The 10,000-nt window shown below is 46.8% G+C and overlaps 1 protein-coding gene across 4 annotated transcripts in view; it reads left to right on the plus strand.

Annotated features, from left to right (window-relative positions):
• kcnn1a (potassium intermediate/small conductance calcium-activated channel, subfamily N, member 1a) overlaps positions 1–2,094 on the plus strand; it is a 46,936-nt gene extending 44,842 nt beyond the window's left edge. For 2 of the 4 annotated variants that reach the window (XM_030364042.1, XM_030364043.1), the window contains 2 exons: positions 127–196; positions 1,731–2,091. In XM_030364042.1, coding sequence (XP_030219902.1) covers positions 127–196; positions 1,731–2,045 — 385 coding nt within the window. In that variant the 3' untranslated portion in view covers positions 2,046–2,091. Of the gene's footprint in view, positions 1–126; positions 197–1,730 lie in introns of all 4 variants that reach the window. The other 2 variants (XM_030364041.1, XM_030364044.1) reach the window with 2 other exon arrangements.
• The last annotated feature ends 7,906 nt before the right edge of the window (positions 2,095–10,000 follow it).

Genomic DNA, 10,000 nt, shown 5'->3' on the forward strand with positions numbered 1-10,000 from the left:
CTCCTCCTCCTCCTCCTCCTCCTCCTCCTCCTCCTCCTCCTCTCTCCTCCTCCTCCTCCTCCTCCTCCTCCTCCTCCTCCTCCTCCTCCTCCCCCCCGCGCCTCCCATCTCTCCCCCACCCACCAGACTGCGCAGTGTGAAGATGGAGCAGAGGAAACTGAATGACCAGGCCAACACCTTGGTGGACCTGGCCAAGGTAAGAGCTCCTCTTACGAACCTTCGGTTCTCCATCTACACTGGCGGGTAGAGTTTACCATGGATCCACGCAGTCATAATGCCACGTTCATGGCAAAATAAGCAAAACAAAAGTGAGTAGTTAGATCAGCGCTTGAAGAAAGTGGCTTGGATAATGCGGTTCATACTTTATTTGTAAAGCACATTTTCACTGCCAGTGGATTCAAAACCCAGACTAATATGATATGCTTGCAAAATGAAGGCTAAGGCCACTCATTCTACATAGCTATACTCACTGTCAAGCTTAGAGAATAAGCTTCAGAGAAAGTGCATCTCTCTGTTTCTCATTATCTTGAATTACAATAACCGAATATCCAAAGCAACAATTTCAATATTGTACCTTTTGTATCTTGTTACCATGCACTTACTCCTACTATTCCCTTGACTACCACTCATAAACCTTCGAACACAAACACACAACCTGAGTACACTACACCTTGGTCAATATTTTGACAATCCTGCTGTCAGAGCTATTTAACCTCCTTTTGATACGAGACAGTACACCCGTTATCTGAGCCCAGAGCTATCAGCCTGCTGCTACTGCGGCCCCCTGTGCTTCCGCAGGGGGCATCGGGGCCCGGTAGAGCAGCCCAACACACAGAGTTCAAAGGACCGGGGTTCATTTGATGTGGATGGCATTTGCTCTCCAGTTGTGGACTTTTTAGAGGTTTTTTTTGCACGGTGGACTTCAATGTGTGTTCATTTATTTATTTGCCGGCTTGCTAGTCCGGTCGACTCTATTTACACTCTACTGTGGTTCAACTGGAGGCACACTTTCCTGGTCGGGTCTCTAGAAGGGTTATCTGTTTTATTCCGTTGTTCTCTACTACATATGTAGGCCTTTTCAGTGGGACCGGATAGTCACAATGTCAGTGTTGACGTTGAGATGTCGTTCAGCACCATGAAGGAAGTGTGAAACCTCTCATTCCAAGGCCCCTACTGGTACACGGTGGACATTGGGGCTTTGAACCCCCAACCTTTGGGCTGGGGGTCAAACCCACTTCCACAGGTCTTGTTTTGAGCAGGGATGTACATGCAGGATGATTTACAATTTAGCCTGCTATGACATTTGCGGATGACTCTTGCGGAATTTCTTGAAAATATTTTGAGAGGTTATGCATGAAACTCGAGGAATGAGAGCAAAAGGGTTTCAGGGGAATTTCTAATTGGGTTCATGTAATGTGCTCAACAACCAAACAGGGGTTCCCTGTTTGGTTGGTGATCATCCTGAGGGTTGGATTAGCCTGCTGCCGAGCCGGGGTCTCCAGCCTATGTGCATTTGATCCGTACAGTAAGCTAGCAGCCTCAGTGAACGAGGGCTAGCGTTATAGGAGCATTTGTTTTAAGTGTGATTTGAAGAGTGTTCATATTTTGACCTGGGCTTCAATGAAGTATACATCAGAGGGGAATGCCCACATTTCATCGACCGTTGAACCTTTGTCGACGAGTCACTCACAATGGTATCCTCCCTCCCCCCCCCCCCCCCCCCCCCGCAGACCCAGAACGTGATGTACGACCTGGTGTCGGAGCTGCAGGAGCGCAGCGAGGAGCTGGACAAGCGCATCGGCACGCTGGAGGACAAGCTGGACACGGTGACGGGCAGCCTGCAGGCCCTGCCCTGCCTCATCTCCCAAGCCATAACCCAGCAGCAGCAGGACTTCCTGGACGGCTTCGTGCACCGCTTCCGGCCCGCCTCGCTAGGCTCCGAGCGCTCCGAGCGGTCCGAGCGCTCCGAGCGGTCGTGGACGTCGACGGCGCGGCGGCGGCGCTCGCCCTCCACCGCCCCGCACACCTCCTCCGACAGCGGGTAACACCGGCCACGCCTCGGCCAGCACCACCGCCTCCGCCACAGCACCGCCCCCCCCTCCCAGAGACCCCCCCCCTCCCCCCCCCACCCCCCGCCCAACACTCCCCCGCCCTGGCCCTGTGATGGATCCTTATGGAAACGACCCCTGACCCTTGACCCTGGATCCTGGACTCTGGGTGGGATTCTCTCCCCCCACCCCTCCTCTACAGATCTCCCTCCCGGAGTCTGCTGGGCCTGCTGGGCCTGCTGGGTCTGCTGGGCCTGCTGGGCCTGCTGGGCCTGCTGGGCCTGCTGGGCCTGCTGGGCCTGCTGGGTCTGCTGGCTGTTCTGGGTCTCGGCACATCTCTGGAGCTCCGGCTCCGAGCTAACAAACAAGGAAAGACTTCATTTAAGATCACGCGCGCAAGCATGCACTGACACACACACACACACACACAAATAAATGCCTAAGCACACACACATGCACACAGACACACAGCACAGCACACCACAACTCCAAACAAACACAGAATCACATACGCGTAGACACGCAACAAAAAACACAACATTGAAAAAAACAAAGAAACAAAAAAATACAGAAGCTTACGAAAATAACTTTGACAACTTTGACAAACCGAGATAAAGTAGAGATATGGTTTATGTTTTAGCCATTGTATGGCTGTCCAAGTTAGCTTTTTTGTAAAAGCCCTTGTATAGTTACAGAAGACTGAGAGTGAGTGCAGGGTTGCTGGGGTGAGAGCTGGCTGTCACACCCGAGAGCCCCCCCTGGAGTCTGGTCTGAGGGGAGGGAGGGAGAGGGAGGGAGAGGGAGGGAGAGAGAGCCCCATCTGGCCCCCCTCCCGTGTCCAGGGAAGGATAGAGGACCCCTGCATCCGTCCGTCCCTCCGTCCGTCCATCTGCTTATTTGGCTAGAAGGGGGAAGGGAGGTTACGGCGGAAACACCTGATGTTCCATTTAAAGAAGGACCGCGCCTCGCAACGGATTCGACCCCGTGCCGCGGGCCGGGGCGGCGGCCGGGAGGCAGCGACGGGAAGAGAGCGAGAGGGCCGGCGTGCCACGCCAGGGGAGGAGGTGAGCTCCCCATCAGAACATGGAGAGAGCTGCAGTGGGATGAGTCTGGCATTACTACTGAGTAGGAAAAATTTACACAATTGCCAACTTCAAGGTTTCAGTTTCCTTGTTCTTACCAAGGGAAAGTTGAGAGCGACTATCTTTTTTAGTTACATATTGACATGTGATTTTTCAGTGCCTGAATGTATAAATAGTAGAGGGTTATTTAATTACTAATTTCAGAGCTTTTTTACGATGTTAACAGTCTGAATACAAGCATTGCATTCCTTTTTCAGATACATTCCTTTCCAAAAACTCGATGAAAAATGTCTTAATGTATCGCATAGCATTGCCTCCATCACAAACACACACACACAGTGACTCCAGACGTTTTTTGAAAAACTTTCTTTGTTTTTAGTTTTTTTTGTATTGATACTAACACATTAAAAAGGATAGGACAAAGGCAGAAAAATCGAGGGAAACAAACAAACAAAGATGGACGACTAGTAGTTTTAGTTTAGGAGTGAGTTCCTAGCTCCATGCTGCACACCTACTTACTACACGTAGTTATTTCAAAATAAATATGAAGTTTACGTTTTTAACTACCACAAATCAGAGCTTCCACTGGCCTTAAGATGGTGGCAGGGCCTGAAGGGGGATAAATGCGACGCTAGGCACCGAACCGAGAGCTAAACCACCCCCCCCCACCCCCACCCCCTCCCCCTCTGTTGCATGTCTCTGGGGAAACCAGACATGGCAGGAACAAATCGAATACATTTGGAAGTCTTGATGATTTACATTCTGATTCAGTTTATTTTTATTATTGTGCTTGATTTGTGGCTTTTAAACTGCTATTCCGTAGTATTTTTTGTTATTTTCTATTTTTATTAGATGACTTGGATTTCTAGAGAGCCTGAGCTTGACGTCAATAAACCACACTCCCCTTAGCATTCTCCTTCTTTAGTGGTTAGCTTTCATTAGAGCGGATTGGACCCATCGGCCAAAAGAGATCTGAGTGAAGCTAGCTGAAATGATGACTTGTTGTTCGTGTTCCAGGAGGTACGAGGTCTCTGTGAATGCTGTTGTAAACATGTCGCTGTCCACCGCTTACTGTTGGAAAGACTAAAACCTCCATTTGGTGCCCAAATAAGCAATTGACTCGTGTGTACCAACTACTCTCGCCAAATGAATTTGTTCTACAATGAGGTTGTAGAACAATGAGGCTGAATATGATATGATATTTCTAGTAGCTGTTTTGGATACATAACGATAGAATAACTCATCTATTTGCCACGTTAAATGACCATAGGCGAGTTAATTAATTGACTGATGTAAGATCATGGGTGCAATAGCTTTTATTGTTATTCTTTTTAGAAACTAAATTGATAACAAGGTATAAAGCTAATTTGCTGAAAAATACTTAATTCGTGGTTCAACATTTTTATTTGTTAATGCTATTAATGCAATGTGTTTTTTGTTTTTAAGTGTTGATGAACCTAATTGTGGAAACTTGAAGCATGTGAAATTGGCACATAATGTCATATCAGGCTAACGGTTAGCGAAAGGCTGACCTCAACTTGAATCCCCATATTCAGCTAAGTGGTTTCATTGATCAACAATGAACTCAGTCAGTAAGAAACAGTAAGTCGTCATTTTAGCAGGTTTCTACGTTTTTTAACAGCTTGTGGTCTCTAGGGATCAAATGAACAAATTCCAGAACTGGCAGTTGCTAACAGGTGTTGTTGTGAATAACCCGTTGCCTCCAGTTACTCTTCAGATCTCCCCTGAAATGATAAAGAGCCAAACAGAGAGAACAAGAGACAACAGTTAACCGGTCCACGTTGAAATGGAATTGGAGGGCACAAATCTGTTCTCCATGTTAGTATATATTTTTTTTTAAACAAGGAACAGGGTAAATGATGGATAATATATATAAAGAAAAAATACTTGAATCATGAACCAACCGACTGCATGGTAAACGTCTCAACCTAGTGTTTTGATAAATTCAAACTAATTTCAATTTAAAAAACATTCAAATCCAACGTGTGTTGCTCGTTGAAAATGAGGACGAAATGGGTGAATTATGGGGTGAAGCATGCTGTCGTCACAGTAGTTTATATGGTAGGCATCTTAGTAAAGAAAGTGAAATAAAGCCCTTAAGTCCCTCATGCCCCAGACAGACAAAAACATGTGAGAAGATGTTTCATTCGCCCCTAAAGCCGATGGACAGAAATAGGAGCTCAGTTCCTCTGGCTGGCCACAGGCAGCCCTGGTGAGTCAGTGGGGGAGTAGTGACGAGAGAGTAGGAGTGAGGGAGGTGAAGGAGAGTGAGAGGGTGCCCACTACCACCGCCACCGCTACACCAGTGGTTCCATGGCAGCCAAAGAGAGCTCTTCATTTAACAACGTATTTAGTTTGTGGTGAATGGTGCCTAATCAAGCATGAGTCTTTATTCATTTTCTTCTTTTCTTCCTGGCCTTTTTCTTCTCCTCCTTTCTCTTTTCAACTTGAATAAATGAAGCATGCGTTCTTACAGCCTCCCTGCCAACCTCCTCCTCCTCTCTGCTCCACCCCTCTCACCTCCTCCTCCTCTCTGCTCCACCCCTCTCACCTCCTCTTCCTCTCTGCTCCACCCCTCTCACCTCCTCTTCCTCTCTGCTCCACCCCTCTCACCTCCTCCTCCTCTCTGCTCCACCCCCTCTCACCTCCTCCTCCTCTCTGCTCCACCCCTCTCCTCTGAAGGGGGGTCCAATCACAATCCTCCGCCCAGGCAGTGAGTGCATCAGGTGGGCCGAGTGTGTGGGAACCGGGAGCGCCTCGGTCCGATAATGTCCCCTCACGTGACTGGTGTTAAATAGCGATATGCTCCCTCTGGTGTCTCTGTTACTGCTACATCAGGAGGGACGTTGGCCCTGTTGTAGCTCATCAGTCATCATTAGGTGACCATTAGCATCCAGTGCATGACGGGTTCCTCAGTGGAATGACCTCCAGCTGAGACCATAGAATACACTAATGGACTGAGGGAGAGGCTCCCTCTGAGGCATCCGGTGAGGACCTCCCCGTTTAGGTGGAGGGGGGGTCGAGAGGGCGGGGGAGAGAGAGAGGAAGAGAGAGAGAGAGAGAGAGAGAGAGAGAGAAAGAGATAGAGAAGGGGGGGGGGAGCCCCAAAAGAGAGACATAGAGAGAATGAGAGAGAGGGAGAGAGAGAGAGAGAGAGAGCAATTCGATAAATAGAGAGAGGGGGTGACAGAGAGACGGGAGAGGACGAAAAGAGGAAGGCAGCACATAAGAAGACAGCCCTGGCTCATTAGGAGACAGATGTCCATCTGAGCTCCTGGGAGTGTGGAGCAGCGAGAGAGCGAGTGTCCCGTGAATATGACCTCATTGTTGATGTCACAGAACAAGCGGGACAAATGGCCGAGCACCGGGGGGCGAGGTGGGGAGACTCCGCGTTGAGCAGATATGCAGTAAAAATACCACAAAATGACCACTCTCACGTTAGGGGAGGGATGGTACAGGTTTTGTCCTAGATTCTTCTTTTCTACTAAATGAGGTATGAGTCAGGTTTCATTTCCTATCTGCCCGATTGGGTTCCTTTTCTTTCCAAATGAACTTTCTTTCCCATCCCTCCATTATCGTCACCAACAAAGAACTGCCCAAACACCATTCCAGAAAATGAAATATCAATAGTGTCCTGATATTTTTTTCCTCTTGAAAAAAAACAAACATGAATAAAAAATTAATAAAATGTATAAAAACAACACAACGACAATAACTACATGACCATTGTGAAGCGAGGGACATTCATGACGTTGGTAGTAGATACGAGATAAAAACGCACCCGAGAATCTTTTACTATCCAAAAAAAAGTAGGCTTTGAAACGTAGAGCATCAGAAGGTACTTCTGCCAAACAAACAAAAAAAATATTACAAAGTGACAAACCCCGAAACGTGAAAAAAAAGAAATGTAAAAGCATCATTGTCCTGTGTACACTGCCACATAATGTATGTAGTAGCGCTGGAATAAATCTACTTTTAAATGGATGGGGAATCGGTTTAACATGGTATGTTCTCTGTAAACTGTATGTTGTTCCTTCATTTTTGCAGGTTAACTTTTGTCCTAGCAAGGAGAGACACCAAGGTCAAATCATTAAAGACTATCTTCAGCTATGAGCACCACTTTCTCCTTTCTTTCGAGCTCACTGTCTTCGCTTTCAGTCATCCATGGGCTAGAGGTCCTTAATATCATTCACTGGCAGTTTGCACTACTCTTTACCCCTCTTTAAAAATACATTTACAGAAAGGGATTTCAAAACTATGAGGATGGTGAAAATCGGAGTGAATGTATTCATGTAAACAGCAACAAACACCTGGGTGGTTTGACCTTGTTCACACACACGGCCGCACGCACACACCAACAGGAACACGGTGGCACAACCGGGACACTACCAATTAATGTTTGAATAATGAAGGACTGGTGCATGTGCGTGAACGATGTCTGAGCTCAGGTAATTAGCCCTAGCCCGGCCTTAAGGGAGCTGGCAGCAGTGTCGATTTTCCATAGTGGCCCCCAGTCAGCCACCTCGTTCTTGTTGCTACACAACCCCAAACATCAGGGGCCCGGCCAAGACACAGGGCCCCCATGCTCCACAGAGAGCCATGTCTCCCTGTCCCCTTTCTCTGTGTAATCCAGACACACTCATGCATGTGTGGATGCAAGGCAAGGCTTTAAATATGCCCGTCACTGCTTTTCTGAAATGTGCTTGGCTCATCAACGTGGTGGTTGGTGTAGGAGGGAGGGGGGCAGATGGTGGAGTTAGTGATGGAGAGTGTATGATGAAAGCAAACCTTTTTTGTACACAAAGCCCTCAATCTTCTTATTCCTTGGCGGTTTATAAGGAGCAGATTAGCACTCAGGTGGTCTTAAATTTATCGTTACAAAAATATATTATTTTCATTGTAAAATGAATATTATTAAAAAACATGCATTGGTTGACTTAATGAGGTTTTCCACCAAGCATTGAATCCAATAATTACATTTATCCCCTTTTTTAATGTATAGTGTATACATATTACCTGACTTTGATTTATACTATCAGATTTTAATCACACATTAAGAACCAACCTTCTTGTGTGTGTGTGTGGGAGTGTGTGTTTGGGTGTGAGGGTGTTTAAGAATACCCCAGAGGGACTGAGGCCTCTATGGGGTGATTGGGGCGAGACAGAGAAGGTAATTTATTGAATTTTACTGGTGTCCACTTTTCCCATCCGTCTGACCTGGAAGCTAAGAGCTACCGGCTTCTTTATGCAACCCAGACACACACACACACACACACACACACACACACACACACACACACACACACACACACACACACACACACACACACACACACACACACACACACACACACACACACACACACACACACACAAACATTATGTTTCGTAACGTGGCTTGGCATACACTTGGGGAAATCTGAGAGAATAGGAATATTGATCTTTGTTCAGCTCATTCTTCTAATGGACATTGGTGCGGTGGTGGAGGAGAGAGAGAGAGAGAGAGAGAGAGAGAGAGAGAGAGAGAGAGAGAGAGAGAGCGAGAGAGAGCGAGAGAGAGAGAGAGAGAGAGAGAGAGAGATAGAGAGAGAGAGAGAGAGGCCTTCTCGGCTCAGCCAATCATGAGGCATTCTAGCTGTTGTTTGTTCTGGCATCTCTCTCTCTCTCTCTCTCTCTCTCTCTCTCTCTCTCTCTCTCTCTCTCTCTCTCTCTCTCTCTCTCTCTCTCTCGCTCTCTCTCTCTCTCTCTCTCTCTCTCTTCCAGTATATCTCTCTCTCTCTCTCTCTCTCTCCCTCTCCCTTCCAGTATATATCTCTCTCTCTCTCTCTCTCTCCCTCTCCCTCTCTCTCTCCCTCTCTCACTGACCACTGATTTGAAAATTTGAATACAGAATAATAATACATTGTTGTACAATGAGTTGAATATTAAAAACGAAATACATAGGAAGTCAAATGTGGGATGCAAAAAAATCAAGCCTAAAATATCTTCAACAAACAGATAAATTAAAGATTCTTTGGTATCTACAGTGTGAAGGATATGTGCAATGGTGCATAGATTGTGAAAAAAAGCGAAATAATATTTTTCATGATTACAAAAATGTGCTGTTGATCCTGTAGCAGGAGGATTCTGTCAAGGAGGTGTTTGAGGTCTTTCTCTCATCACAACAGGTCTTGAATTGTGCTGCTGTGATCACACATTGTTGTATTTCTTCTGGTTTGTTAGCGGGTTTTCAAAGTCCTTGCATATCTGTGTCCTCCATGGGGTAGGTGTGTTCCCTGATGTGTTGGTACGACTGGCAGGAAGTTAGGAAGTGCAGCTCAGTTTGCCATTGGTTTTGTGTGCAGTGGGAGCACATTCTGTCTTCTTTTGGTAGTTAGGTCCGTGGCATCCCTTGTCACTGACCTACAGATTGTTTTGACCAGGCTACCTGGCAAAGGATTCCAGTTTTGGTTGATCACGGTGGTCAGGTCCTCCTCAGCTATGTGCTCTGTTAGGGGTGAAGTAGCATGCCAATTAGCTCTGATTTGTAAATTTGTGATTCTTTCCAATGTTCCATATATTTCTATTTTCTTACAATTCTTACAATGGTGAAGGGACACAAGTGAGCTTGTCTGGTGGAGGCTGGCGTAGCTCCATGCTTCATTTAGCTGTGGAGGAACAGCCCCTCGTTCTAATGGACCCTGCAATATGACAGGCCTGGTGTCCATGTGTGTATGTGTGTGTGTCTGTGTGTGTCCCTATCTTGTGTGTGTCCCTCTCTGTGTGTTTGTGTTTGTATTTGCTTGTGTGTGTGTGTGTGTGTGTGTGTGTGTGTGTCTGTGTGTGTGTGTCCCCCTCCGTGTTTGTGTG

The sequence above is a fragment of the Gadus morhua genome, chromosome 8, assembly GCF_902167405.1.
Source record: "Gadus morhua chromosome 8, gadMor3.0, whole genome shotgun sequence".
Lineage (NCBI taxonomy): Eukaryota > Metazoa > Chordata > Actinopteri > Gadiformes > Gadidae > Gadus > Gadus morhua.